Here is a 27,760-nt window from a genome sequence, read left to right as displayed (position 1 = left end):
TCGTTCATAATATTGGGCCATAGTCAAAAGGGAAACTGGGGAAGACGTGGTCCAAGAACTCTCGCGGGCCTTTAAGCGACTAGCTATTTCTGGTAACATATTAGCGACAAATTTGTCAACAAAGAAATGCTTACCCGTATCATTGGCCAATGACTGACCACTAAAATCATGGAATGTCTCTTCAAATCTTGAAAAGAAATCAGAAACAAACTCATCCTTTTTCTGTTTACAGGATGCTAGCGTAGTCCAATCTATTTTCTTAGGGGGTATGAGAGTCTGTAACTTAGTCACAATAGCTTTAGGAAGAGCTAATATCTCCTTCTGAGGTTTCTGTGCAGGCTCCCTTTCCGCATCTATGTGTTCTGAATGTTCCCAGATATCACCATATACTACATTGTGATCTATTTTACGTATTGTTCTCCACATATCAGGGGGCACAATAAGTCCAAAGAATATATCAATATCTGGCAAGGTCATAGTGCAAGAGCTAATGGCTCCTTCCATCTCCTCATAGATGGCGGCGGTATTTTTCCGGGGGTCGGGCAAAGCAGCCTTGAGAGCCATCACATCTGTTCTACTCCAAGGAGTATAAACCCAATTATATATAAAATGCCCCTTTGCATCATCCAAAATTTTATCATCATTTGTTCCCGCACCCTTAGGAGGAACATAGAGGGGTGCAGCTTCACGCATAGGTTTTATAGCAACTGTACTACTAACAGGTGCAACCTCATCCACCGGAGCATCTACTTTCTGTGCTGGGGATTGAACTGTTTCTACACCTTTCGGTTTTCTTGCTAATTTTTGCTCCTTTCGTAAACGCAATGTTGCGTCTCGTATTTTAACCACTCGTCTAATCATATCAGATAAGGCCGAAAAAGGGAAAGTCCCGTATTTTAATCGTTTATAATCAGTATTTATATCCTTTGGCTATAATTCCTGAGAAATTTGTCTATAATCAAATATTACCTCCCAAACACATTTTTCTACAAAATAAAATTGCTCTGTATTTTTCCACTGTTGAAACATAGTTACAATGAGCGATGCAGCGTGAGGCTGACGAGCCTCCTCCCTAGCAGTGGTTTTTAATTTATCTTTTTCTGCTTTAGTCAAAGTAAAGTGAGATTTGTCGCCCATCTTGTTTATCTTGTTCTTTGTCGTCTGAAGACAAATGCTCGTCGTCCGAAACCTCATCAGGGGCACTTGGAGTGGAAAATTTACACGGGGGTGGGGGCGTTCTAATAGGGTGCAATCATCCTTAGACGTATCAAGTAGGGCATAGAGAGGGCGCCTAATAGGATACTGGCTATTTACCTCTAATCGACGTTCCCTATCTTCTTTTTCTATTTTTTCCTTATTTTCATTTATTTTTTAATTCTAGTGCTTTTTGATATATCGTTTTTCGTTGTTCTTTTTCTGCTCTCTTCGCTCTCTCTCATACTTCTTTCTCCCACATAGGCACACAATCAAACATATCCTGTCTACTTTTTCTTTTAAATAAACACTGCTCTACATATTGAACCTTTTTAGAATCGAATGACCCATTTACTGGCCATTGCAGATCGGATTCTTTCTTTGTGTATTTGTTCCATAATGGACCGTACATTATAGAAGAAATACCATATTTGACATACATGTCTCTATTTGGTGTCACTTCTGGGGGAGCTGGCTGACTTTGTTCCAAGCTTACTTTGGTACCACCAGAGCAGCAACACCATCTACGGAGTGTGCTGAGAAAAGGCATGTTTTACAAGTATTGTTTAAAATATTACTACTCCAAACAAATATTCCAAAAGGAGAAAAATCTCCACATTATCTACCTTCAAACTTTGCAAAGATTGAATAAATATCTAAACAAAAAGCCAAGGCCAAACAAATCAAGAGTGCCGCTTCAGCGACCTTACCAAACAGAAGTCTCCAACTCCCACCGGCCGATCTCTGGTCGACCTAATGGTCACTACAGAATTATGCCAAAGAAAACCCAGACGAGACCGGCCACCACCTGGAGGGTCAAATCGGGAAAACCGGAAAAGTCACGTCGGCCTGCAAAGACAAGGGTCTCCTCATGCTTCCTTAGTGATATTTAGATCCTCCGTCGATACCACTCCTTCGGACGGCCGTCTCTCTGATGGGGCCCCATGTGTCGGGTGCCAACTGTGGAAATGTGCCTAAAAGTGGGCACACTGGTACAGGGTCACCCTCTTGTCCACGGGTCCAGAGACCAACAAAATAGAGATCGACACTGGAGTTGGAATAAATAAAAAGTTTATTAATCACTCACGAGTGGGACCACGTCCACACAGCACTCTCAAGTGCTGCAGGAGGTAGTACACTGAATTCACAAGCCATGTCCCCTTTATACCGGTTTTCTGCAATGTAAGCATGTGAACAGAAATGGGACGAACAAGTTTAGAAATAACTATCAGCAAACAAGGGCAGATGAATAACCACTTGGTCAGCAAAGTGGGAGGGGGAGCAAAAATGCTTATGGCAGCAGTAAATGGTCGACAGTTAACATCTAAGACCAGGTGCACTAGCAGCTACAAACCTCCAGCACGTACATTGCTTTAGCTGAGTCAGGAATTCAACTAAAATAGATAACACAAGCAGAATGAAAAGACGAGCAGCAGAGGACAAAAGAATTTTGAAGGAAACGAAATGAACACCACAGCCAAAATGGCTGTCGCTTATGCTATGTAAAATATTACACATTTCCACATGTTTAATGGGCTGTTGTAAGCAGGGCCAAGGTGAGATAATCATGTAAGGACTTTCCAAGGACTTCCATTACCATTTGGGTAGCTGCAAACACCCCTTTTCAGCTTAATTATGCTTTTCACATATATTTGTGTATTCAACCTAGTTAAAATACATAATATTGGACATCATTAGAAGCAAGACCTTTGCAACGTGATTACAGACTTGTTAGTTTAATTGAAATCACATATTCCTTGAAATGTCATGTAAATCTCAGCAGCCATAGGATCATACAAGTATGTATATTCCTTATACCATGCAGAGGCTTTTGTACCAAGTCTATGTGTCATGTGCCTTTGGGCACCTCTGTGTTAATATGTAGCAGCAAGAACAGGCAAACTGGCTCAGAGTTGTGCTAGGAGCAAAAACCATTTTTAGTATACATCATTTCAAGAGAGGTACATCGCTGGCAAGAGCTGTATGTTCACATACCAGTAGCTGATTTAAAGTTGCATGAAATGACCACTTACATATCTCCTTGTTGAGCCATTTTGCAAAAGCCTCTAGATGAACTAGCTCAGCCAGAATCTTAAAATACACTTTCTCGTTCTAAGATGCCTCAGAGATAAGTTTTTTAAGTATTTTTTTATAGCCCTTTGCAATAGATATTGGTCTGTTCTTGTGGTTCAGGGCAGCTTGCGCTGTATAGGACTGGTCTCGCAGTCTTGGGTACTCAAAATATAACCAACACTAATTGTATCTTTTTTATGGAAATGTATATTTAATTTGAGAAGCTAATTCGAATTATGCTTTTCTGCACACATTAAGATTATGTAAAGCATAATTTTGTCCAGGGCACTCCTACTACAGTTGGAGCACTCCTCTTGTGTGTCTGAAGAATAAATTGTGTACCTCTGAGGTTATTGGGGATCTAGCTAACATGGAAATGTGACCTAGAGGGGTGACACTTAACATGATCTGACCAAGCGAGTGTAATTTAGAGCCTTCATATGAATGAAAACAAACATCAAATCAACTGTGTATTCTTCGGTGAGTTTGGGTAGATATACTAGTTTTGTGGTTTAAAACCCAAAGGTTGTTAATAAAGTTAAAAGGTGATAGACTAGTCAGAGTATTTGCTTACATTGTAAGTTCTCCAGGTACAGTTAACTGTTAAAAATGTGATTTAATGACTATATCAGGAAATCAAGTAAGCACAGCCATATATTAAGGTAAGTACATATATGTAATGGTATGGCATTCTATAATGTATATGTAAGCAAAGTCAGTGACTGAAACCTGCAAAGGGTAGATAGATGGATGGACCAATTTAGAAAAAGTGCTCAGGTGACACACTTCTCTTGCTGTCGTGATATGAAGAAATAAGGGATTGAAAACACATTTCAGAACAATGCTCAGACAGTGATTGCGCTAATTGGTAGAGTGCTAGGTGCCAGAGAAGTTAATAAAGATGAGGTAAGATGTGAGTAAGATGTGAGTTGCATACCTGAGTTCAACCAGACAGCAAAGTGCTGAGTGAACAGTAGACTGGATTAAGAGAGAACATAGTTTAAGGGGCCAGCATAGAGTAAGCAGTAATAGGTCACGGTGACTATTTAAACTGGCCTACGGTAATTTGCTGTTTAGTTCTGAAACAAATGAAGGAACTGTAGCACACAACGCTCTAAGGAAGAGGTATCCAACTTATGTTGAGGAGAAACAGAGCAGTGATGATCAGGATATCCACATAAGATATGTTTACAGACAATGATTGGCAAAGTAGTCTATTTGCAACTCCAAGTTAACATCAATCTCCTACACGACTACCGGTCTGGCTTCAGATCACTCTGCAGCACGGCTACCTTACAAATCATCCAAAATCAACAAAGCCAGTGTACAGTAAATCAAAACAAAGGGCACTGTAGTCAAAACAGTACTGTAGTCAAAAGAGCACAGGTCCACAATTTCCATATAAACCGGTATGTTCACGGAAAGAAAGTAGACCTCTATGGAACAATACCCAGTTGGTATTAAAAGCCCTCACTCGCCAACCTGGTTGGTGACATGCTTCATCATTGGGCTTCCACTGGGACGACCGGACCCGGCAGCAAGAGGCTGTGTAGGTTTTCCACGGGTGCTGAGCAGTAAGGGCGGTGTGCCAATTTGCTCCCACCCCCCTCCCGGGATCCATGAGGCATTTAACGGATTGGCCTCTCAAGTAAACTCGTTCCTCTCCCCTTAACAATTAACATTAACTGGCGGAGTTTTCACTATCAAGTTTTTTTGATTTTCACATTAGTAGCCCACGGTAGGGTGGACCTTAGAGTGTTCATACCACCGGGGCTCCGCACATCCACTCTGGTCCTGAAGAATGCCCGATTAACACTCATAGAGGCAGAAACATGTTGACCGCCGCGGAGTGAACCAGGTCTTTTATTTTTTTGACCCTCACTCCCCTTTTATTCTTTTCCAATTAAGCAAAATTATTAAAGTTTTATTTTTTGACTCAATTGGAGATTTTAAATTCACTTTCCCCACACAAAAAACCCCGCTCCGCAGTAACCTGGCGTTGCAGCACACTGGGATGACATTCGGTCGTCCCAGTGGAAGCCCAATGATGAAGCATGTCACCAACCAGGTTGGCGAGTGAGGGCTTTTAATACCAACTGGGTATTGTTCCATAGAGGTCTACTTTCTTTCCGTGAACATACCGGTTTATATGGAAATTGTGGACCTGTGCTCTTTTGACTACAGTACTGTTTTGACTACAGTGCCCTTTGTTTTGATTTACTGTACACTGGCTTTGTTGATTTTGGATAATCTACTGAGGGGACTAGCCGTGTAGATCCCTTCCTCTCTTGTTGATTTTTGATACCTTACAAATCATACACAGTGCTCTCTTGACCTCAGATGAAGAGGACCCCTGCCTCCTGATATTGCTGGAACTCTCTTCGACACTGTCAGCCATCCCATCATCATACACCATCATACATACCCTGGAGTCTTGAATGGGGTCCACTGGGAGTGTCCCTTACTGGTTTTCTTCCTACCTTTCCAATCAACACTAGTTTGTTTGCATGGGCACATCTAGATCACAAAATCTCCTTATCACCTTTGGATTCCCTAGTCTCATACTGTCTCCTACCATCTTCAAACCCTATGTGGAGCGGCTTGGTGCTCTACTTACAGATAACAGCTCCAAGAGTCACCAATATGCAATGACACACAACTCTACTTGAAAGTATCCTCTTTTTCAGACACCCAACACCTTAAAGCCTGCTTGCACATTATCCAGACCTGGATGTCCTGCACCTACCTGAAACTCAACCCATCCAAGACAAAATTAATGGTCTTCGTCAAGAACAAAAAACAAGATTCAGTACAAACCTGGCTCAATGACCTTTACGGCTGCAAACCTCACATTTTACTAAGTGCCACATCACTTGGAGTTACCTCAAACAACGTCCTCAGCCTAAAGGAATACATTGCCAAGAAAACAAAGACATCCTGGTACCATCTCTCCTAAAGAAAGCCAAACCATTTCTTCTAGAACGTAACTTCAGAACTGCTATTTAAGTTCTCGTACTGTTACATCTAGATGGTGGTAATGCCCTACTCCAAGGCCTCCCAGACATTACACCAGCAACCCTTGTATGTATCATGGAGCAACTCAGGGAAATACCTAGCATGCCTTTACAATGCATTTTGTAGCCCACATTATTTTCAAACGCATATGCTTTTACAGCACATGCCACTACCATGCATTGTTTATATACATTCATATATAGAAACAACAATTATTAGTGAGGGGAGATCTCCACCCCCCCGTCAACTTAACCTAAATGCATGGTAAAGCATGCATGGTAAAGGCATAGATGTGGTAAAAACCTTGCTGCAAAACCTGCTTTCCGACCCCTTAGGGGCATCCTACATGCCACAGCATGACTCTTCCAGAGTCATCACAACCAGCACCCCCATTTATTTGAAAGACAATCTTATGATCTCTGGTGATTCTCGATACCTTATCAGCCATGACATCATCAGACTGCTGACTAAGAAGTGTAAAAAAGGAAAGCAACACTCACCTGTTTCAAGAACACTAATTCAAAATGCATTATTCGTCTACAACCGAGCTTCCTTCTGTATTCTTGCTTGCCTTTGACCATGTACAGCACTTCACTGCCTTTTGGCTATTTTCGCACTATGGAAAATACCATATACATACATACATAGAAGCATGATTGTAAAGGTAAATCATTTACATACAGAGCTAGAGTGGAAATGAAAAGCAGCACTGGTAAAAAATTTGAAACCAGCCTCTGCTCTCTTTCTTTCCTGTCTGTCTCTCTCTTCTTTTTCTCTCACTCTTTCTCTGTCTGTCTTTTCTCTCCATTTTTTCTCCTGCTGTGCTGCTGCCATAATCACGAGGAGCTGGAGACAAAGACAGTGTTTATGGACCTCCAATACTGCCATTCAGTGACTCTACCCCTGACGAAATGTGAGATTAAATAAATGACCAGTTTAGCCCTATTTATATAGGCAGTGGTTTCCTGAAATTCTAGCCGCTCTAACTTGTGCCTTTGGAGGTCAAGATATGAATTTACATTATTTTGCTTTCTAGAAAGGTGAGTGTTGTTGCCTCTTCCATGGGCAGTTGCAGTGTGTGCACTCTTTTTCTCATGCTCCTTTTCTAGGCACTTTAAGGCCTTCAGGAAAATAGGGAGTGTGGAGCCAGCTAGATAGTGGAGACATATTTTGAAATTAATTATTAACATGCCTTCTGTTTTCAGTCTTACATCAACAAACACTATCTGCAGAACTAAAAAAAAGATTGAAACACCCTTTCCACAAAAACATCAGACCTAATTGAGAGCTCTGTGTACAGCCAAGTTGGGGACATTGTACCTCTGTTGGGCAATTCCTGCATCTACATAATTTTTAAGGACTTTTTTTCCATTAACAAGAACTGACCATAAGAAATCATCAAGCTAGTCCAAGAACACTCCATCCTTCCACAGACTCTGCCTGTGCCAGCTGCTCCCAAATCAATACATTCTCATTTATGCCTATCAAACAATATCATTCTGCCAATCAAATTGATAGTCTTGAGTTTTTTTTCAGACACTCTCTGTGACTTGTTGCAACTGGGAAAGCCTTTCCCAAAAAAGCAACAACTCAGCCTATTGTTTGAAGCTCATCTGCAGTGTCAGCTAGTTCTGTGTGAAACCGAGCTTGTCTAAAAAACCTTGACCTCTAGTCACACTAAACTTTTTCTAAAGCTGCAGACATCTGTAGGTTCCTAGAATAAATGTTTATTCAATGTAAGTTTCATAGCATATTCATACATCTCATCCAGGCGTGGGAAGCTATATCTGTGATGCATGATATGGAACCAAGAAATAATAAGAAAAAACCCACAGAACCCCTCTTCCACTCACTCCAAGCCATGTAAACTTTGCAATTTGTTTTCGTATCAGCTGATATTACGCTGAATGAAACCCATCATTATGCCCATGTATATTCCTCACTCTTCTCTCCCAGAGCCTAAGGGAAGAGCCAGGGTCGTTTAACCATCCCTTCTCGATCTCTAAAGTGTACATATATTAAGAGCCTTAAGTCTAGGTGGGTACACTGCCACAGGAGTTCCTTATGTAAGGTAAGTAAGCACGGGACCCAAGGTTGTCCCCAAATCTAACCCTCCAGCTGGAATCTGCCAAAGTTTCTATTGCTAAAAGGTTCCTGAGCTGTGAATATCACAAAGCAGTGGTTGGAGATCCTGCTTTCTTCCATTGGGCTGCTGTCATCATTTTAGCCACCTCTCCAAGGTAGTTCCACAGAAGTAGCCTACCTGCTCTATCGTGGTATCCTAACACCTGTTATCACACCTCCAACAGTATTGTAGGACTATCTCATGGAACGTAAAAGCCCAGAATGCTTAGAAGGTCATTTCAAATTTCCATCCAAAATGTGGTAACCGGATGTGTTTGGAATCTCCTATTGCTTTGCATCCCCTTCACATCGGGTGAAATATATGGAGTGTAGCCGGATAGAGATCCAAATCTAATATTATTTTATAATATCCTTCCCTTCCCAAAATACCCTGTGCACTCTGGTAAAAATCTTTCTAAATGGTCACCCACTGTATGTCTGAGAGGGTCACACCTATTATGTCCCTAAGCATTTTTTAATGCATTCTTGTTATTTTGGGCTTTTCTTTTACCTAGACATCATTTTCTTATATAATGAAATGACTTAAATTGTGTGTGCAATATATTGCATTCCTTTCTGTCCTGTATCTGTCTGAGACTGATTTCTATTCATATGTGAGCTAGAGATGCATTTTGAAGACTGGTTTATCCTTGTCTTATTCGCCTTCTTACCTCCATAGACTAGTGCTTTCTCTAGTTACAGGATTCTGATGCTTTTTGAAGGCAGGTTTGACCATACAGTGTCACAGTTATTTGGCTCCGAATGATTTTTGTATTGCATTGGCTTTATAACTCTGTACTGCACTGATTAGAGGCGGGGTGCTTTTCTTTTTTGCTGATTAGAGTTTTTACATGTATAATCAATACTGTAGGCTTCATTTTGAATCTTACATTACTGAATAACCCATTCCGACAATGTACAGATATCTTTAGTTTGAGTGTTGCATCAGAAGATCCAACATAAATTCATGCAGCATTTTGTCTAGTGTACATAAGCTGCTCCAAGTAAAATCTACTATTCCATTTCTGGCAGGAATAAAAAAAAATTGTTACTGCACTATTGCAAGAATATCTTGTCTAATATTTTATTATCTGGATTTCGGCGTCACCCGGAGACATGAAGGCAGCCGGGTGACAGCGCGCAGTGGTGAGTTTTAGCAGCACAGGAAATAGAGGGATTTGTGTTACAACCATTTCGGGCTATTCATTAGTTTGATCTCCGGAATCTCTACTTTTAAAACAGTTTATAAATCTTTTTGGGATAAATACGAGGAAACACCATTGAGTCTCATACCTGAGTTGCATCCTATAAAATACATGAAGAAACAGGATCGGCTACCATCACGGGCATTAATTCTTGTCTGGAAAGCCTTGAGGAAGTCACTGGATGTGACGAAACACGTGTCGGCTGTTCTCGTGCATCTTGATCAAGACTGTATAGCTGTGAATTTTTTGTACAAAACTCCCCATTTGCATGTTCTTTGTAACAGGGGTTTTTCACAGTCTTGATAGAATTTGTGATGTTTTGAAATAAAGAAAGTATTTTGTATAACTCTTCTTTGTTGTTTGCCAGTGACACATTGATGACATGATACTAGACATACGTGACCAACTTCAGGATCACAAACATCCAGGCACCCTTATTCTCTTTGATCTGTTTTCGGGAAGAGCAAAGGCTCTCGAGATCTTTTGGAGCATGTGACTCGAATGAAGGGAAGAGCCCTGGCTCAGATCTGATCTTTCCTTGTGGGGGTCACTCCCAGCAGATTCATCTTGGTGCTTCTGTTTCTTCTCCTCTTGCCTTGATATGTGGTGTCCCCCTAGGATCAAACCTGTCTGCTTGCCAGGTAATATCTACATGATCCCCTGGCACAACAGATCACAGCTGTGCCTGCTGTTTCAAATGTATGTAGACGAAAGCCCATAATCTTGTAGACCTAAGTAAATCTGTGCCTTAACACTGTATCATTACTTCCTATCGATATAAGAATTTTGGTGATCTCCAAATGTCTGACCTTAAATGTGGGAAAAACAATGATCCTGTTGTTGGGGATGGATCACTCCACATTATTAGAAGTTGGCTGCGAGCAACATAGGAAAGTTTCCCAGCTGCAGTTCTTTAAGAAACTTGTATGTGATCTCTGATTGCAAGGCCTGTTTTGGCCATCAGGTGATTATAACTGTGGAACATGCACAATTTAAGCTTTAAATAATGTGTCCCTTTTTGAGCCAAGCGTCTTTAATTGTGTTGATCCAAGTAGGGGTATTTTCCAGGATTTTCTTGTACTGCAGTTTACTTACACATACCATTCAAATATATATAGATGATGCAAGCTGTGAAAATATGAGATATTAAAATTGTCTTTGGGCTCAAAAATTTGGTACACATTTCATTATACCGTATCCAAATATGATGACTGGTAATACAAAGCTCTAAGTACTGCAGAATATTTAGAAAGCCAGACAGCCATACCGGAGTTTTCTCCTTCAAAGTTATCAAATATTTTGCAGATTTATAGTCAGACCAGCTTCTAATTGTCTAATTCTGATCCCAAACTGGCAGTTCCTAAATAGGTTCAGGAGAATGTTGGAGGGAAATTACTGAGTGTAGCTGATGTCAAGCTGTGAAATATTCTCCCTTATTCACTTTCCCATTTGTCCACGCTGTCCAATTTAAAAAAATAAACTTAAACAACTATGGTTAAACATGGCAGTTGTGTCTAACGACTCTATGGGATTTCCTTGAACTGATTTACTGTTTTATTGTTTTACTTATTTGCTGGTATTTTATGTTTCTTAAGTTGCTTTGTATACATTATATGTTACTGTTTCGCTCATTGAAGCCAGTCTGTTTCTAGCATTTATGTGTGATATCAAATAAATAAAAACAAGTACATCTCTATGGTAAATGAAGAGAGGAAAATCAGATAGGGAACAAAAACAGGAAGCAGAGGAAAACAACTGTGAAATAAAAGTATTTAAATTGGTAAATGCTAGTTGCAAAGATATCTTTCTAGAAGGTTGATCTGAATACCCTTAAACATCTCCATAACATGTTTGACTCTGGAAACTTGCTGAATAGACAATTATCTCATGCCCCTACGTCACCATGAGTTTCCTAATGGATATTAAATATCTAAGAATGTCTGTCTTTATGCGTGGCACTGCCCTCTGCAACTACATCTTCTCTTCCAACAAACTAGAGAGTTAACTTGTACATTCTTATATAGGTAAGATCATATCTAATGTCACTTGCTTTCACAAAATCTTTATGTAATATTTCCTATTTATTTGTTTATTGATTTAAGATTTTTATATAGTGCTACTTTTACCCTGACAGGCATTAGGGAGCTTAACATTTAACAAATAATCAACATACCCTAGTCCCAGAAATATATTTAACATGATTTAAGCAACTGGAAAGCATAACCGTCAAAACTATAAGGCAGCAACAAGTTAACAGTAAGGTTTGTCAAGTTAGAAAGAAGAGAAAGCTAATGAAAAGAGGTTAGGAGGGAGAAAGGATGACTGTAAAAAGATGTAGAAATTGCCATTCATCTTTATGGAGGAAAGGTCACTGATTAAACATTCAGTTGCATGCCAAAAACAAGAGTTTGTTTTTATGACTCAATATTTCCCTTGGATGTCATATCTCCATAAACTAAGTTCCACAGGGATGGTGCAGCTCCAGAAAAAAAGACTTGGATGCAGTTAAGCGTGTTTTGAATCTTGTGGCTTCCAGTCAAAGAGTTTGTTTGTTTTTGAGGCATTTGGTCCCTTCAGAAATGTTTAGGTAGGAGTGCAGATGACTTGTTTTCATTTGCCTGTGTGCAATGGAAGTGAGACAGGCGAGCTTTAAATTGGCTCTTGCCTTTCTGCAGGGTGAGGGTAATTATGGGGCAACAAGTTATGGAGAAGGTTTGAGAGTTCATAAGAGAAGCTGATGGAGGTCACTGAAGTAGAAAGTGGCTTTTACAGAACTCATAATGCTGACTAACAATTTTTCGTTTATTGGAGTGGCATAACATTTGGTGGAGAAGACTGTTTTTTAATTCACTGTATTTTTCTTTGGAGTCTGGAAAGGCTTATTGAGTTGGAGTTGATGTGTAAATATGTGGAAAAAATATGCAAAGGAACTGTGGGCAAGATGTACAAAGTCACTTTGCTGTTGTAAAGTCTGCAATTAGCAAAATCATGGGGTCTGCTACAAGGAAAATGGCTTTTTTAATGTACTAAATTCATGTTGGGATTTGATAACACTCTACTGGATTGCAAAATAGGTTTATAAAGGTATAATGGATTGCGATTTTGAAGGGGCATGTGTGAGGCGTCCCTTCCAAATAGAGATTTGTTATAGTATGTATCAGTGGTTTGTGACTACAATTTTGGTAGCAAAGATAGGTTTGACACCTTCTGTACCCTCAGCGGCTTAGATATTAATATCTCTAAAACTAAATATATGGTTTCAAAGCTTTGTAATACCACACATCCATGCCCTGCCCTTAGAGGGCCCCCCTTGGAACGTGTACATACCGTTGAGTACTTGGGAGTTGTATTCTCTGAGCACTTTAGTTGGCATTTGCAGATAACTAGGAGTAGACTAAGGTTAGAGCAAACCTCTGGGAATATTGTAAAAGTTGCAGAAGGGCTCTCCTTTTCCTTCCATTTCCCCCACATTGCAATTCTTTAATTGTCAAGTGCTTGGTTCAGCTCTGTACGTAGCAGAGCTCTGGGGGCATAGGGATGTGCCCACCCTTGGGCTAGATAAAAGTCGCTTTCTGCAAGACCTAATTGGCCTTCATCTCAGTACCCCGCTGCATCCCTTAAGGTTAGACATGGGGCAAAAAACCATAATGGATGTGATCGGTTTGAGGCTCGTATTATATTGGAAGAGATTTTGGTCTACTCTGGAGCTAGCACCTTACCAGGCAAGGTTGTTGGAGATATTACGTATTGTGGGGGCAGCTAATATCCCATGGCTAAAGTATGTAAAAGCTACTCTTTCTAAATTTGGGCTCAGCCATCTTTGTGGTGCACCTTTAGAGGTTAGGGGAACATCTAAAGCCTCTAATGCCTATTGGGAACATAAGCTAAGTCTGCTGCATTGTCAGCCAAATGTTGGATCCCTGACTTTGACATTTCTCCAATGGAAAGATAGTTATGGGCTGGAGAATTTCTTGGATGAAATTGAGCTGTTGACTGCTAGGAAACTGTTCATGCAGTTTAGATATGTTTCCCTGCCCCTTCTTTCCTTCACAGCGAGGTGTAGGGGGAGGGGATGGGTGCATTGCGGTCCTCTTTCCTGCAGTGTGTATCTTGTCTCGCAGCTAGTAATAGGCTTGAGCATGTTTTTTGTTTTTATCCAGCATGCTAAGCCCCCAGGAGACTGTATATTCACCCACTGTGCTGCAATTTTGGCATTAGGTTACATTGAGAGGCACTGAGAATTTTAAATTGGGACACCAGGCAGTGTGTAGTGTTTGTGTTTTCACACTTTTTGTTGACTATGTGGAGGGTTAGACGAAACAAGATCAAAAAGAACATATTGCTTAACTTTGATCACGGCATAAACATTTAGACTAATGGAAGCTTTGGTTTTATGACAGTCTCTATAAGGCTTAGATCTTTTAAGTGATTGTAAGGATTTCTTTTCTTTTCTTAATGTATTTATGTACTTTCCTGTATTTTAACTTTGACTATAGTCAATTTTATGTTTTTTAAAAAATAATGAGTTTGTACTTTGATGGTATAATGCTGAATACAGCTGTTTATGAGTATGGTAGCAAACCATTGATCTATTACTGATTCCTCAATGGTGGTGGTAACCCATTTGCAAAGGAGAAGGGTTCTTTGTGGGACCCCTTTCACTTAGTGAATGTAAAAAAAACTTTTGTTTGGGAGTGAGCAGTAGTTCACTGCCAACTCTTAAACAAATGTTTAAAAAACAAACAAATGCTTTAAGAAAAACAGGCTGCATTAAAAAAAAAAAGTACTTTACTTCAGTGCAGTCACAGGCATTGTGGTCTGATGACCCCAGCAGGACACCATCCCTGTGATGCGATCCATTTGAAATGAGAAGCAATTTGCTGCCTACCTCATGAATAGTAATGAGGTACGTTGTAGTGAGACCAACTCTGACTGGTAATTTTGCGAACTGACCTACTACTTGAAAGGTTTGTTTGCAAAATCAGAATTGATTCTCAATAAATAGGTGCATAATTTGCGACCGCTTTTTGTGATCGATTCTTTGTACATCTGGCCCAGTATCATTAAGGAGATGAATTTTGTAACAGTTGCTAACATTATTCCGTATCACAACTACCAACCTCCACCACAATGTAGGATTTTGATTTACAATTGTTACTGCTATCCCAGTTGTGTGATTATAATTAGGTAACTTCTTAGCTTGATGACTAAGTTAAGCTTAGTCATAACATTGCCTACGTTGGTGACCTAGGTACCAGTCCCTCCGAACATGAACCCAGCTCTGAAAAACGTTTTGGGACAGAAAGTACAAAGATTTAACTGTTCTTTTCTTGCTTGTTCGCCCTTTATTTCTCACTTTACTGTTTTTGATCAGTATTTGAGACTTAGAAAGTATCTTGTTTGGTTTAGGGTTCCAAATATCACTACTGTCCTTTCTGCCCAGTCTTTTCTGTTGCATTCTTTACTCTCTGCTGAGTTTTTTTTCTGTGTCTTTGTAAATGTACTTTATGTATCAAAGTTTGATCATCACAGCAAATTTATATTTTTTTTGCGCCTGGTTTGACTCTTGTAGTCCCAACTGAACTGTGACTTGATAGGTGCATCTGTGAAGAACCTTCCTTTGAATGTGTCTGATCTTTATTTGACTCTTTAATTTTTAGCGTTCTTTCCTAATTATTGTTGGTTGTTTTCTCCACAGAACACAGAAATGCAGTTGAACGATAGGAAGATGCTACTTGAAACCATTGCATTCGATATTCAGTTCTTCATATCCGAACATGCTCAGGATCTTTCCCCTAACCAGTGCAAGCAATTGCTTCGACTTCTAAATACTACTCAGAGGTCTTTCCACGAAGCACATGAGAGGATTACCTCCCAGCTGAAATCTTTACAGAATAATTTGCTGGCAGCACAAGATCTTGATATCCAGAAGGTTTGCTTTGCATGTAGAGTGTATGCTGGTGTGCTACAGCAACAAGCTTCCACAGATTTATGAGCTTATATTTCTAACACATTAAATCTAGTGACATATAAGAGCTGATTTGCTCAGAGCTGCATGGTGACTCACAGCTTCATTTGCTATATAAGTTTTCTACATGCATATGTCCTGATAGTCCATTGGATTTGCATTTCCTCCACAGGTTAACATAGGGTTATTTTGCTTAAGTATAGACTAGTAATGTTAGAATTTACTTACCACTTTTGTCTTCCCTAATGGTGACGGGATTTTATTTCTTGCCAGCTTCAATGCTTTCAATAAATCGAAATCTAATTGAGGCAAGTGAAGACTTCATAAAGTAGAGCAAATCAAAGTAGCTTCTATCCACCACACCACAGCGTGTCATTGACTTGAATAGGCACATGTTCCATAGACTCCATTGGAATTTGCATTTGGAAGGTTTAGGGGTTTATCCTAATTTCGCATTATACCCTATTCGGGCGGTTTTGCGTGAAACAATTGCAGATTGGCAAGCCGACCGCTAACAAGTCGTATCCACTGGTCAATCCCAGGGGCAGTCTCAGTTGAAGCTGCCTGTCGGTCTGCTGCAAACTGAAAAAACACATTGCCTAAGTGTTGATCATGCATGTTTTTTTTTCCTTCAAAGAAACAAAGTTATTTGCTCTTTGGTAACCGAAATAACAAGTGCTTTAGCTCTTGAATCAAATCTAACCTTTTTTTGGAATCCTTTTTCAGAACTAACTGCTTGCATCCCAGATTTCGAGGAAAGCAGGAAACAATTTCTTGTTGCTGTGCTGCTGTGTCTCCATCAAAAGTAGGCATGGCCAGAATCCATTGTAGCAACTCCATCCTATCTGAGTCTTGTTTAAGGGACTGAACACAAAAAGAAGTAGCTTTCTATAGATCTCTCTTGATCACAGTGCCCAAGCAACACTCCAGTACTATCATGTTTACAGCATACTTTGTTAATGTGATCCAATGGTGATTTGTAATGAGGTTATCTGCAACTATGCTTGTCTTTGATGTGTGTTTTACTGTCATGTAGGAAGTTGAAGAACAGCAGCAAGAATACAAGGAAAAACTCCAGGAAATATGTGACCTCCTTACAAAAACTGAAAATCGGCTTATTGGGCAACAAGATGCCAGCGGCGTCGGGGAGAGCACTGCAGAGCTAGAGCAGTGTAAGATGGAACATGAGGTTAGTAAAACCAACTGTAGGCAAACAACTGCAGGTGGTTTAAAAAACACAGGAGTAGACACATGTTCAGACCTGTAAAACAACAATCGCCAGAACAGTTTGTGAATTATCAGTCCAGATAAGCCTACAATAGATCAGTCTTTATAAGGGGGGGGTGGCCAAATGGCTTGCCTTGCCATGCAGTGGGCTTAATTTGTTAACTGCCTACCACATTTGATACAGATTTCCCAAACAACACAGATCATAAGAAAATGCTATTGTCTCCCCCTTAACATTGTCCCCCCACCTCCATGGTAGACTGACACACAATTTGATTTACCCATTGAAAACGAATCTTTTCACTCTTGTGATAGATTTTGTGCAGTCATCACTTGACAATATTATTAGCAAATTAACTTTTTTAGCCCACCTTAGTAAACAATTCCCTAGAAGGATCCGCATTGATTTGAAAATACCCTGTGTAATTTCAATATACTAAGTGTCTTCCAAATTTCATGCGTGTTCGCCAAACGGTGCAAATTTTGCAAATGGTGCAAATGTTTTAAGCAGATCAACGAATGGCTTTTTAATTGACAAGATATACAAAGTGTTAACCCTTTCAAGCCCACTCTGCAACTTCTTAAATGCTAATTTCTAAAAAAAAACAGTCAACAAATTGACACCAAACAATGATATGCCCGCTTCCTGAGTAAAGTTCTACTTTCATGACAAATTGAATTCAGCAGTTTTTGCTGAGAGCAACATTTTGTATTTCACCTTTTTTTCCCTTGCCTGGAAGTGCAAGATAATTGTACCTTAGCTAAGCGAGCTCTAAATATGCTGCACACTCATGCATGGTAACAAACGTTTGAGGCGATTCAAAAAACTGCCTTTTCTATGGACTGTGCAAATGATCCTTATTTACTTTGTAACAAGCGCCACTGTGTAATGCATAATGGCTTACTCAACTGGTGTTGGACCAGTTATGTCGTATATCCAATTGAACTGTTATTGTTAAACATTACACACAGTCCTACATTGAAATAATAATGTTTCACTTTTCTTTGTCATTTGTAGTTTGTGAGGTTATGACACACTCATTAACCATAGCAATTCCTTTCCTTAATTCTTACAGGAGTTGCAGAAGGACATGCAGGCCGGAGCAAGTGAATTGGCAGAGATTGTGAAAAACACCGAGAAGTTCCTCCTAGAGAATGGAGACAAGCTGCCCTCCAAGGACAGGGCTGTTATCGAACAGAAACTCGGTGAAGCCAAGACCAAGTATGAGCTTCTTAGAAAAAGGGCTGAGGAATCGAAGAAGGAGCTTGATAAAGCTGTGACCACAGCAATTAAGCAAGAAACAGAAAAGGTTCTTACAGGACTTTATTTAAACTGCAAAACTACGAATATTAACTTTATATTTGCATAGGTGACCTGCCATATTAAAGGTATATCGAAACGTTGACTCAAGTATGTAAGTAGGTGAGAGATATTTGAATTGTTGTAGTTAAGACAACAGGCATGCCATCACCTATGCTCAAGCACTTAAAGGTAGGCTAGGGCTGAAACATACATTGGCAAACCTGATTTGATTGTTTATGATTGGAAAGTAGGCATGCCAGCAGTTCACTCGGGGTGGATCAGAAAAGAAAAAAGATTGAAGCTGGTTAGATAGATGTTGAACAAAAAGTGCCACTTAAACATAGCAGACTAAACAGATTAACAGACAATATAGACTATGAGGAATGGAAGAGGAATATGTGTTATTCACGTTAAAATATGTTCTATTAGACTTCCAATTGGAGTGTGCAGGAGCCTCTTTCTGCCAAGTTCACAAAGAAAAGGTCAGCTTTTATAGAGCTACCCCATCCTAAGCAGAAGACCTTATGTTGTTTGTCTTGTGTCTCAACATCAGCATAATAGGACAGGGTCAGACAGGCTTCCAGTTTCCTCCAGAGTACAATTTAAAACGTGCACACACTATGAATGGAAGAGTATCAATCTACCTAAAACATAGGGTGCAATTATACCACTTTGGAAGTCCTTAATTGTCTTCCCACTAAAGCTCCTTCTTCCATCTAACAGCAGGAGAATAAATGCCATTGGATGGGCCTTTCCTATGACCGTTAACGAACAAGGAACACAGTATAGAAAGAGTCGAAGTGTTCTGAGTAAACAGCATTGCCACCATCAATGTAGGATAGTACAATGGTTGAGATAGGCATAGAAATATGACAGAGATGTTTCAATTCTTAAAGAAGATGATTATAATACAGCAGAGAATCATGCAATGGGGAAAAGTACAAAAAGAGCCAAAGATCAGGATTAGTAACGTGTGGGTTATGAATCAGTAATAATGTTAGGGAATGTTCTTTTACAGGAATGGATAGTCAATTCACAAAACACCCTCCTAGCAAAACAGTCATGCAACTGAGTAAACCTAGAAGCTATATAGGGTCTCTTTATCAAGAGTAGGTGGGAAAGGTGGCTTGACTGGTTTTATTCTGTTATACCCTGAAATTCTGTCTCTTGATGTAAACATTTTTCCTGCAGGTTGCCGCAGTTGAACAATTGGAAGAGAGCACTCATAAAATAGAACGTCTTTTAGACTGGCTAACAAATGTAGAAGGGGAAGCAGAAAATGGAAAGAGAAAAAAGAAGAAGAAAATAGAGCAGAATGGAACACATAATCGAGAAGAAGAGGGGAATTCTATTGAAGGAGAAATGGAAGAAGTAAATGGTAATGTAATAGACTTGAAGCAGACAACAGAAACAGATGTGGATGGACACATTCTATCAAAGGGAAAAGAAAAGGATTTGAGTCGGCAGTATCAAAAGGCCAAGGTACAGAGATGCTTTTACTCAACCATACTACATGTTTTGGGGTAGGAGATAATAATGTCTGCAGGATGAAATATCCATGCATCACTTATGCTTCTAGGAAGATTATTTTGTAATTATACCTTGCAAAGGGTAATATTTTAAATTTTTGCATATCTAGAGTACAATGGAAGAGAGAAAGATGTGTCAGTGAACAACATAGTATCACATTTATACAATTGCTATATTTGGTGGGAGCCAGTGGCATACATATGAATGAGTCATAAAGCTCTACTATCTGTTAATTGGGAAATTTATGTATTTCTGATTATTTACTGTTGAATATATTGTTTCTGAAAGATTCCTTCGGATGTTGAAGGATAGGTAATGGTATGCCTTATTGCATACTTTTGGCACAATATCATCCATTATTGGGATTACTTTAGTCTCAGTAACATTCTGCATTTGTAGAGTGACAACATCCTTACTATAGCATTATAACCCAATATCAAGGGCTACACTGGTTGTTAAAGGCCATGAATCGGAGTTATAAGCCCATGCCATAGGTGTGAGTCTATAATGAAAGAGTTGGACTTTTAACAACTAGTATAGCTCGAAGCAAAAGGGCTATATGACTGTTAGAGCACATTCTTCCCCCTGGTGGTAGAATGTTATCAAATAAACATGGAGGAACAAGGGGGCGTGGCTAGCTGCCAGGCTAGATGGCCGCAGCTTGAAGGAGCGCCGAGGGTGAGGCCGACTCCCCGTACATCCGTCAATTAATCCGTGCCCGAATCTGTGCCCAAGGTCCGCACACGGAGAGCTGAGAGGAAGCGACGCTGCCTGCTCCAAGTTTCAGGTCTCCCCGCGGCCCAGAACACGATTGGCGCCGCCTTGGCAGTCGCGGCCTGTATCGGCAGCCTAGACCGGGACCTCGATTTTGAGGAGTGGCCCGGGAGCCGTGCGGACGGTCCGGACCCGCCCCAGCGGCGCTCCGGAGGAGCTGGCGGTTTGCTGGGGAGCCCGGCGGCAGCGTGGGTCATCTGTGCCCTGATCGGGTCGCTCCCGTATGGACTCCACATCAACGGGGCTGGGGGGACGCGATGCTGAGGTGACACCGCGGGTGACGGCCCCGCAGCAGCATCTAATAAGGGCCCGGCGGCGGAAACCCTCCCAGCCTAACAACGCGAGCTGAAGGAGACATCTGGGGCGCTGCCTCTGAGCTTTCGGGATAAGGACGGGGGGGCGGCTGGTGGTGCTGCCGGACAGTGGTGCTGGGGGCCTCCTGCTCTGTCCCCCCCTGGTGAGTCCAGCAAGGTGTGTTGCGGGCCGCCGTGCAATCGGCGCTGGGGCCCCTCGCTGCTTTGGGGTTTGTGCCTGGCTGTGCCCGGGAGCGGAACCAACTGCTGTGGGCGGCGACGGTGGACAATTCTTGTACTGGCCTGGGAGCAGCTGCGTTTCATCTGGGCTCCCTACTCTGCCGACTGGCCGGCGGTGGATAAGGGGCGCCTTCAACTGTGCCTACCTGCGCGACCATGAGTGGGAAAGGAGCCCGGGCAAACCAGCAGAGCAAGTTGGATACATTTGCATACCATAAAGATCCTTCCCCAATGCCGGATCGCAACGGGCGCGCTGAAAAGGTGGCGGTAGAAGCTGAGATACCTAAAGTGACGCTGGAGGACATTATGGCTGCCCTGAACAAAGTGCAAACTACTGTTGCGTCGTTTTCTACAGACGTGTCCCTCCTCAGAGCGGATTTTCAGAAAATGTCAGCCAGGGTCACAGACGTGGAGCAAGTGACAGCCACCTTAACGAAAGACACTGGCTATTTCTTAAAAAAAGTGTCGCAGCTGGAGGCGGAGAACAAGCGCATGGCGACAAAGTTGGACGATCAAGAGGGGCGCTCCCGCCGCAATAACGTGCGCATTACTGGAATTCCCGAAGGTGAGGGTCCTCCCGCTATGGATTTGTACGTGGAAAACATGATAAAAACCAGGTTGCAGCCCAGGGGACTCTCGGCCTTTTTCTCGGTTGAGCGTGCCCATAGAATACCTGGCGGGCGGCCGAGGGTTGGGGCGCCCCCCAGGCCGGTCTTGGCTCGCATGTTTAACTTCCACGACAGAGACGCCATTCTCCAGACGGCTCGAGTGGCACCGCCCATCCGTATCCAGAACTCTACGGTGTCCTTCTTCCCGGATTACACGGCGATGGTGTCGGCACAGTGGAGGAGCTTCCTGGAAGTCAAGAAGAAGCTGAGAGCCCGTGAGCTGCCCTATGCTATGCTCTTCCTGGCGCAGCTACGTGTGGTGACGGATGGGAAAACGCTGTTCTTTGACACGCCAGAGGAAGCTCATGACTGGCTTGAGGGATGGCAACAGGTGAAAGGTGTTGGGCGCTCGGACAGGCGAAGACGACAACCTGGGGGGTCAGAGGACCTCGCTGGGCAAGACCGACGGGCGGAGGAGGTGGAGCGGTCGGAGGGATCGGCCGGATAGATCTCTGACTGGCGCTTCTCCCGGCTTTGAGGTGTTTAGAGAACTTGGAGAACTATTGGGACTGGAGTGACCTACCTAATTCTACTGTATTGCACGGACCATGGGACCTTGGGACAGGGGATGTTCTTGGTCTTCCTCGGACCTCCCGCTCCTTTGCACGCAAGTAACGTTTGGGGATATGGGGTCTGAGCACTCTGCTTAGTTGGGGTGGCGGGCAGTTCAAGGTCCGTATGGCAGGGATGCAGGGAGGGGGTTGGGGGGACAGGGGTTGTTTCATTATTCTTTTCAAATGTTTTGGTTCATGGCGACAATGACACTTGGATCCAGCAGTACATGCCCTAACTATAACATACACGACCTACACCGGCATATTCGCAACGGTTGTTGCTTTCTGCCTCCGCCACTGTAATGACTGATCTAATGCATGGGACACCAGCTAGGAACAATCTGACTCTGGTGCAGGCTCTCTCTCTGCTCACGTGGAATGTGCGGGGCTTGGGGGACAAAATCAAGCGAGGTCTGGTCCTGTAGGGAATTAAGAGGTGCGGCCCGGCGGTGGTCTTGCTACATGCTACAGGAGACCCACCTTACCGGTACTGCTAGTAGAGCGATGGATAGATGGGGGTATAAGATGCTAGCACATTCCGAATTCACATCGGGGTCTCGGGGGGTGGGCATAATGGTGCGACAACAGTCCCATTTAATAGTGCATAAAGTTCAAACTGATGGATCGGCGCGGTTTGCAGCGATCGTCACCCAATGGGAGGGGCGGCCCCTGAATATAGTCTCTGTTTATATTCCACCTGCACTACATGCCACGGCGCTCCCGGCGCTCAGCGCGTTTCTGCTAGATCTGCCGGAGGGGGAGTTAATACTGGGCGGTGACTTTAACGCTGTTATAAACGACCTACTTGATCGTTGCCCTGCGCGGGCCGGGGGTGGGGGAGTATCCCCCCTCGGGAGCTTTATTGAAGCACTATGGCTAAGAGATCTATGGCGGTTATATCACCCAACGGCGCAACAGTTCACATACCACTCAGGGGTACACAATAGTCTAACTTGGATAGACTACTTCCTGGGTTCTGCTGGCAGCCTCAAGAACGTAGACAGCATAGAAATTAGACCCAGGGGTATATCTGACCACTCCCCGATACTCCTACAGTACACACGCTGCCACCTAACAAGACGCCGCATCTACCCGATGCACCCCGGCTATCTCCGGCTCCCTGATATCCGTAAGTCAATAGAGAAGGCGACGAGTCTTTACTTCCAGGAAAATGCTTCCTCTGTTGACTCCCCAACTGTTCTTTGGGAGGCATATAAAACAGTCATCAGGGGGCAGGCTATGGCCTCCATTGCGGTGTATAAGCGCAAAAACACTTTGAGCTGCAGTCACTAGAGCTTTAGCTTCATGCGGCAGAGGATCACCAGGCCCAAGATCCAACTCCCGAGGCTTCCCACACCCTGCGATTGGCGCAGGCACGGTACAGGGAGCACCAGACAGCGCTTGGAAGCCACGAGGCACAAAATTTACGACGTAGGTGATAAAACTGGAAAGCTGCTAGCGTGGCTTGATAGGCGGGATAGTGGCGCTAGGTGGATTGCGCAGCTTAGCACTGAGGAGGGACGGACGACGACTGACCCGCGCGAAATAGTACGCGTCCTGGCAAGGCACTTTCGGGCAGTCTACTCCTCCGCTTCCTCCATGATAGTGGAGGAGGCGCTGACATATATCAGAGACCTTGACATGCCCAGAGTCTCCCCTGAGGCACGAGAAACCCTGGAAGCCGAACCCACGGTGGAGGAGATACAGACGGCAATCGGTGCGCTGCAATCCGGTAAAGCGTTGGGGCCCTTTGGCGTACCGGTTGACCTCTACAAGGGGGCATCTGGGACGCTTGCCCCACATTTATTGAATATGTTCACTCATAGTTTGCAGAGGGGCGAACTCCCGCCTGATCAACGCACGGCCACCATAGTGGTGATACCTAAATCGGGTAAACCGGCCGATCAGTGTACCTCCTATCGTCCCATATCGCTGCTTAACGCGGAAGCCAAGATCCTCGCAAAATTGCTGGCCACTAGGCTGACACCGCACTTGTCGGAAATTGTGCATCCAGATCAATCTGGCTTCATGCCCAGCAGAAGCACCTCCCATAATTTGAGGCGATTGCACGGGGTGTTGGCTCGGACGGACCGTTTACGGGAATCAGCGGTGCTCCTCTCTCTGGATGCGCGAATGGCGTTCGACATGGTCGAATGGCCCTTTCTTTTTGCAGTACTGTTACACCTGGGCTTTGGGCCCAAATTCTGTGCCTGGATCCGACTCCTCTACACCAAACCAATGGCCCACGTTACTGCCAACGGACATATGTCGGATGACTTCCCCTTGACGCGTGGCACGCGTCAGGGTTGTCCCTTATCACTGCTACTCTTTGCCCTGGCGCTGGAGCCGCTTGCGGCTTGGATATGCTGGGAGCCCATGATACGGGGCCTTAAGTGGTTGGACGGCTGGGAGGATCGTGTATCCCTATACGCGGATGACGTGTTGTTGTACCTATCCTCCCCCAGATGCTCCCTATTAGCACTACTCAACATCTGCGAGGTCTTTGGCAGAGCGTCGGGATACACGATTAACTGGTCCAAGTCGGTCTTGCACGTACTAAATGGCCCTCCTCCACGGCTCCCGGCGGATTGCCCACTCCGAATGACAGATGGGTCGTTCAAATACCTAAGCATATATATCACGGCAGATCAGGCGGAATTTTTCCGGCGGAATTTGCGGCCCCCTATGGACCGCCTCAAGCAGGATGTACGTCACTGGGGAGCGCTGCCGCTGACCCTGTTGGGGAGGGCGGCACTCTTCAAAATGATGGCTCTGCCTCGGTTTTTATATTTGCTGGAAAATATGCCGTATCAGGTACCACCGGCTTACTTTCGTGCAATCGCAGCACAGGTCACTAGCCTTCTATGGGGCAACGGGACGGCACGAATTGCGCAGTCTAAACTAGTCCGCGGTTGGTACGACGGGGGGATTGCGCTCCCCAATGTCCAACTTTATTACTGGGCGGCACAGCTAAAGGTAGTCAATCAATGGCTCCACGCGCCACAGTCGGACCCAGCGTTTAAGGCGGACAGAGACATATTGGGCACGAGGGGTATGCTGTCGCCCTTGTATGATGGTAGACTGGCCCCGGAGTTAATTGGCCCTCTGAGACAGACAGTAGTTATCTGGCATGCGGCCCAGGCCAAACTGGGGTGGCGGGGGGTTCTCTTTGGGACTCAAAGCGGTTGGGGCGGCTCAGGGATAGCATGGGCTTTGATGGCTGGGACAGCATCGGGATATCGGTTGTAGGCGACATGTGGCAGAAGGGGGCGGTGGTCCCATTCACACGCCTGCAACAACAAAACGAACTAGCGCCCTCGGAATGGTTTCGGTACATGCAGAATAAACATGCCCTGCTATCAAGGTTGGCACCCGGCGAGGAGGTTCCGGAGGCATCTCCTCTGGAGGACAGGTTACTGACGGAGTATATGCCAAAGAAGGCTACGTCCTTCACATACCGCAAGCTTGTAAACAACCTGCCATACCCAATGGGACCCCTGCGGGAGAAATGGGCCGGTGATGTCGGTGAGTTTGATGAGCCGGAATGGCGGGAGGCATTGGCTTCGCCACGCGAGGCGGATATACCCTCAAGGCTACGGCTGGTACAGCTCCGGATTCTGCACCGCTCGTATTACACCAGACATTTGCTACATAAAATGGGTAGAGCACTGCACCCCTTCTGTCTGCGAGGTTGCGGGGAGGAGGGAACCTTCTTCCACACCATTTGGGATTGCCCCGTAATTCAAGATTTCTGGAGGCGGGTGATGCGGACAATGTCACAGTCGTGCGGGGTGTCGTTGGTGCCAGAGCTCAGGCGCTGTTTGCTAAACGTGTGGGGGAGCCTAATGATCTCAACCGCCAGGCTCAGAGCTGGGCCACGTTGGGGATAATGACAGCTAAGAGAAACATAGCCCAAAAATGGGGGGCGGTGGGGGTGCCCTCACTGTCCGCATGGGTAAGGGACATGGATGCAGCCATGCTGGCTGAGCGATCAACATTCATCAGGCGGGGATGCCCCCATAAATGGGATAAGGTGTGGGGGGCATGGAATAAATTTAGAGGAGGAATATGCGACCCGCCGCCAATGCCGGATGATGATACCTCTGACTCAGACTGATAGAGCGGGCTTGGGGGCAGGAGCGTGAGGCAACAGTACCGCTCATGGAAAACTGTGTAGAAATGGTTCCAATTGTATGGGTGTAAAATTGTGTGCTGTACTGCTAGGTGATATGGGAAAACTGTATAATCAAGTGTCGCGCTGTTTTGTTAATAAGAAAACAATAAAAAAAATTCAACAAAAAAAAAACATGGAGGAACAATAAGACAGACATTGGACAGTTGGAGCAGAATGCCTATCTCAGGCACTGTTGCCCGCGAGCTACCCCATTGTCTCAGTGGAGCTCACAGCGTTCCAGTGTTCTAATTTGTATTATAGAGCCAGCAAGATAGGTTAGTAAGGTACATGCTTGCCGCTGACAACTGTAATGAACCACAGGTCACAAGTTTAAATCCCAATAAGGCCAATTCAGCCTTTCATAATTTCAAGGACAATACATTGAATGCCATTAACTTGGCTAATGTTAACACCTCTTGCTTACAGCACCAGTAACCGTAGGGCAAATGAGAAGTATAAAGTGCTCAATAATGTTTATAATGTTAAGATTAACACTGTTAACACATTAACACAATTAATCAGATAATCAGCCGCATCATTAATAACAAAGCTGGCATTGCAACTATCTATTTGTTATGTTTAAGACCTTACATAAAAATGTGAATTCATTTAATCTAGCCTTTTACTCAATCTATATAGCGCAGAAGAGATATCCACACTTTACTATCTATATCAGCTGGTGTGTTGGAGTGAGCCATGTAGGGTGATGTGTGAGAGGAATGCTGGCATGCAGGATTCAGAGTGAAGGAGCGATGCAGTATCATGGGAGAACCTCCAGCTGAATCAAGGCTGCATGGCTGCATTTTGTTGCTGATATTTGCCCCACATATCGAGCACATTTTATGCTACTTTATGTTCTGTAGCTACACATGAGGTCATGTGAGCCTCTGGCATATATATTTGATATGGATGAATGCTCTACTTAATTGGGCGGACCCTGCACATTATGGAAAGCCCCTATTATGGAAGCACCACAACCCCTGTTCGGAGTTCCTGGAGTGCCTAACCCCTATGAAGAGCATTTCTCAGCCTCACTATTTTGCTTATGAAGAAGGGAGTGAGACAGAACAGCTGAATGAAGGGCATTGTTGAGCCCTGAATTCATCTTTATGTCATCTTCTTAAATTGATGGAGACTTTTGACATTACTGGGAACCAATAGGCAGCAGCAGATATCCTACACTATACTCACCTTCCATTGGTCACTATTGGATGATCCGTATTTTGGATGATACTAGTGAAACTTTATTGAAATCGATAATTTATTATGCCCTGATGAAGTTCCACTAAATGGGACGAAACGCGTTGGCTGTTGTCTTATGTGTTCCCAAATGAAATATGAAGAAGAATAAAAAGGATTAATTTTGAATAAGTTGACGTATACGGACTTGTGACTTCTTTTCTGGTGCCGCCTCCATT

At 43.4% G+C, this 27,760-nt stretch overlaps 1 protein-coding gene across 15 annotated transcripts in view; it reads left to right on the top strand.

Annotated features, from left to right (window-relative positions):
• DST (dystonin) overlaps positions 1–27,760 on the top strand; it is a 1,436,897-nt gene that overhangs the window by 897,971 nt on the left and 511,166 nt on the right. For 14 of the 15 annotated variants that reach the window (XM_085610880.1, XM_085610881.1, XM_085610882.1 and 11 more), the window contains 4 exons: positions 15,310–15,543; positions 16,616–16,768; positions 17,883–18,116; positions 19,301–19,591. In XM_085610880.1, coding sequence (XP_085467006.1) covers positions 15,310–15,543; positions 16,616–16,768; positions 17,883–18,116; positions 19,301–19,591 — 912 coding nt within the window. The remainder of the gene's footprint in view (positions 1–15,309; positions 15,544–16,615; positions 16,769–17,882; positions 18,117–19,300; positions 19,592–27,760) is intronic. The other variant, XM_085610884.1, reaches the window with a different exon arrangement.

Source organism: Triturus cristatus, chromosome 6 (assembly GCF_964204655.1).
Source record: "Triturus cristatus chromosome 6, aTriCri1.1, whole genome shotgun sequence".
Lineage (NCBI taxonomy): Eukaryota > Metazoa > Chordata > Amphibia > Caudata > Salamandridae > Triturus > Triturus cristatus.
Note: the sequence above shows the minus strand (reverse complement) of the source record. Positions and strands in the feature narration are given on the sequence as shown.